The sequence below is a fragment of the Branchiostoma belcheri genome, unplaced genomic scaffold, assembly GCF_001625305.1.
Source record: "Branchiostoma belcheri isolate BF01 breed outbred unplaced genomic scaffold, Haploidv18h27 scaffold26, whole genome shotgun sequence".
NCBI lineage: Eukaryota > Metazoa > Chordata > Leptocardii > Amphioxiformes > Branchiostomatidae > Branchiostoma > Branchiostoma belcheri.
In genome coordinates, this window is record NW_017803865.1 from 1,552,418 (window position 1) to 1,554,831 (window position 2,414).

The window sequence follows — 2,414 nt, forward strand, 5'->3', positions numbered from 1 at the left end:
CTCTTGCCAACTTCATAAAACAGATCATAACAGGAATAGAATGTGTCTGATCTCTTGTTACATCATATGCCTTCGTAATAAAATGGAATCAGAAGTTATTGGCATTTTTTTTCAGTCCAAATTTCAACAGAAGTAACGATATTCAGTGGTTTTATTGCTCAATAGCAAGGAGCTGCCACGGCACACTTCCTGCGTCACTGCTGAAGTACTTCCTGCGTCCCTGTTGAAGTACTTTCGAAAGTAGGCCCTCGGTTACTTTTGCGACGCACCAGTTCTGCCTGCCTCTCTTCTTCAGCTACCAATGCCAGAAGACCTACATGTAGGTTGTCACCAATCTCAATCTCAGACGGGCTTGTAAGTTGTTTGCAGGTTGCACTGAACGCTGCATAGCCAACTTCAGTCTACTCTTTACTTCACGTGTACTCTTTACTTGAAGTGAACGGTAGCAGGCAGTGCAGCGCTTATATATGTACCTGCTCAAAAACACGATAGGAGTCCGTCGGGATCCCGCCAGGGACCTGACAGCTGCCCGACCGAACTGTTAGAGCCGGTCGGCATCCTACCACACGCCGCACGGGTCAAGACGGGCGACTGACCGGGCACCGGACGGGTCCCTGACAGAAACCGGCCGCAAAAGTTTATGAATATTAATTAATGAGAGCCGCCGGCCGGAGCACAAGCAGGCCCCGACAGGGAGCCGTAAAGGAACATTTAATTGTGACCCTGACAGTACGGCGCACGCTCGGCGTCATGACGCCGGCCGGCGTCTACGCCGAGGACATGCCGAACGGGCGCCGTTTCAAATGTGACCTAAGCATTACCTTGGCATGTTGGAACAGGACTACTCCATGTTCCGTCAGCTTGGCACGTCGGAGTAGCAACGCCGTTCAGTGTGTATCCCGAGTTACAGGTGAAGGTGGCCGAGTTCGGGTAGGAGACCGCTCCGGTAGGACTCACCGCTCCGTTAGCTGGGGCCGCCCGAGCCGGACATTGGACCGCTGTAATGGGAAGTGAACAAAAATTCTCTGTCAAGACAAGATAGTGCAGTGTGGGATATGTACATCTACCTAAGGGACATTTCGCTACTGAACCCTGCACAACAGGCCATTCTGTGAACTACACATACCAAAGTATTGCTTACTATTTTGCAATCTAATCTATTTATGTCTAAGTGTATGAATTACTTTTGTTGTAAATATCCATTTGTTAGAAGTCAGCTTACGATCGCATCTTACGATCGCAGCTTGAAACAGGACGTACTCCAGGTTCTGTCAGTTCGGCACTTAGCACGTAGTACCGGTAGTGCCCGACGAAATACTGAATGTGGTAGCATCATCAACTTGCAAGTGGTCTTACCTTGGCATGTTGGAACAGGGTTACTCCACGTTGTGTCAGCTTGGCACGTCGGAGTAGCTTGGCCGTTCAGTGTGTATCCCGTGTTACAGGTGAAGGTGACCCCGTTCGGGTAGGAGACCGGTCCGGTAGGACTCACCGCTCCGTTAGCTGGAGCATTCCTACCCGCGCATTGGACCGCTGTAATGGGAAGTAAAAATTAGGCTCATTCTACTTCACAATATCTCATATAGGCGTTTTGCACAGTGGGATATGATACATCTAGTAATCAACAACAAAGGGCCCTTTGGGTACTGTATACTGGTACCAATATATCTAGTACGATGGTCATTAGTAGACGTTTGCGAATGTTTTAACGTTCAAAGTGGCCTCACTTCTCATGTTTACACCGCTATATAGCATGCATATAGTATAGGTGTGTAAAGGCTAATTGATTGCGTTGTTTTGTGAATATTGATGAGTCAAAAGTCGATCATCTTACGTGTGCATGTCGGAACGGGATTACTCCATGTTCCGCCAGCTTGGCAGGTCGTACTAGCAGCGCCGCTCAGTTGGTATCCCGCGTTACAGGTGGTCGTGACCACGGTCCGGATGGCGGTATCTGTGGTACTGAGCGCTCCGTTAGCCGGGGCCGTCAGAGTCGGACATTGGATCGCTGAAATGGAAAGTAGAGAAATGAACATCTTGTCAAATCTTAAGACCAAATCAAATCTGTTCTATGTGAGTCTATTTGATATCTAGGTCATATATCAATATTGGTAGAAAGTTACGTCGACATAGTTGCATTCTATCTTTCATCAGCCTGGCAGTGCCTGAGCAGTGCCACATCTAGGAAAGTGTATGCCCGATAGGACATAGACTAGTGAGTGCAAGAAATTATCATTATATTCATTTGCAAATCCTGTGTGGTACGTCATCAGTGACTTTGAATGGAAGGTATGGGCAGGACGCCTACAGGAACTGTTACAGGCGTAGTACTCACCGTTACAAATGTTCTCCCTTATAGGTGCGGCGCGCGCGTCTTGCTCGAGGAAATCGTGGTCCGTCAGTCTGAACACCCT

General features: G+C 48.4%; 1 protein-coding gene across 1 annotated transcript in view; it reads right to left on the minus strand.

The window, feature by feature from the left end:
- Positions 1–2,414, minus strand: part of LOC109471793 (CUB and sushi domain-containing protein 3-like) — a 37,757-nt gene that overhangs the window by 19,525 nt on the left and 15,818 nt on the right. Inside the window, exons 7-8 of the mRNA XM_019771148.1 lie at positions 1,835–2,008; positions 1,357–1,533 (exon numbers count right to left, since the gene is read on the minus strand). Coding sequence (XP_019626707.1) covers positions 1,357–1,533; positions 1,835–2,008 — 351 coding nt within the window. The remainder of the gene's footprint in view (positions 1–1,356; positions 1,534–1,834; positions 2,009–2,414) is intronic.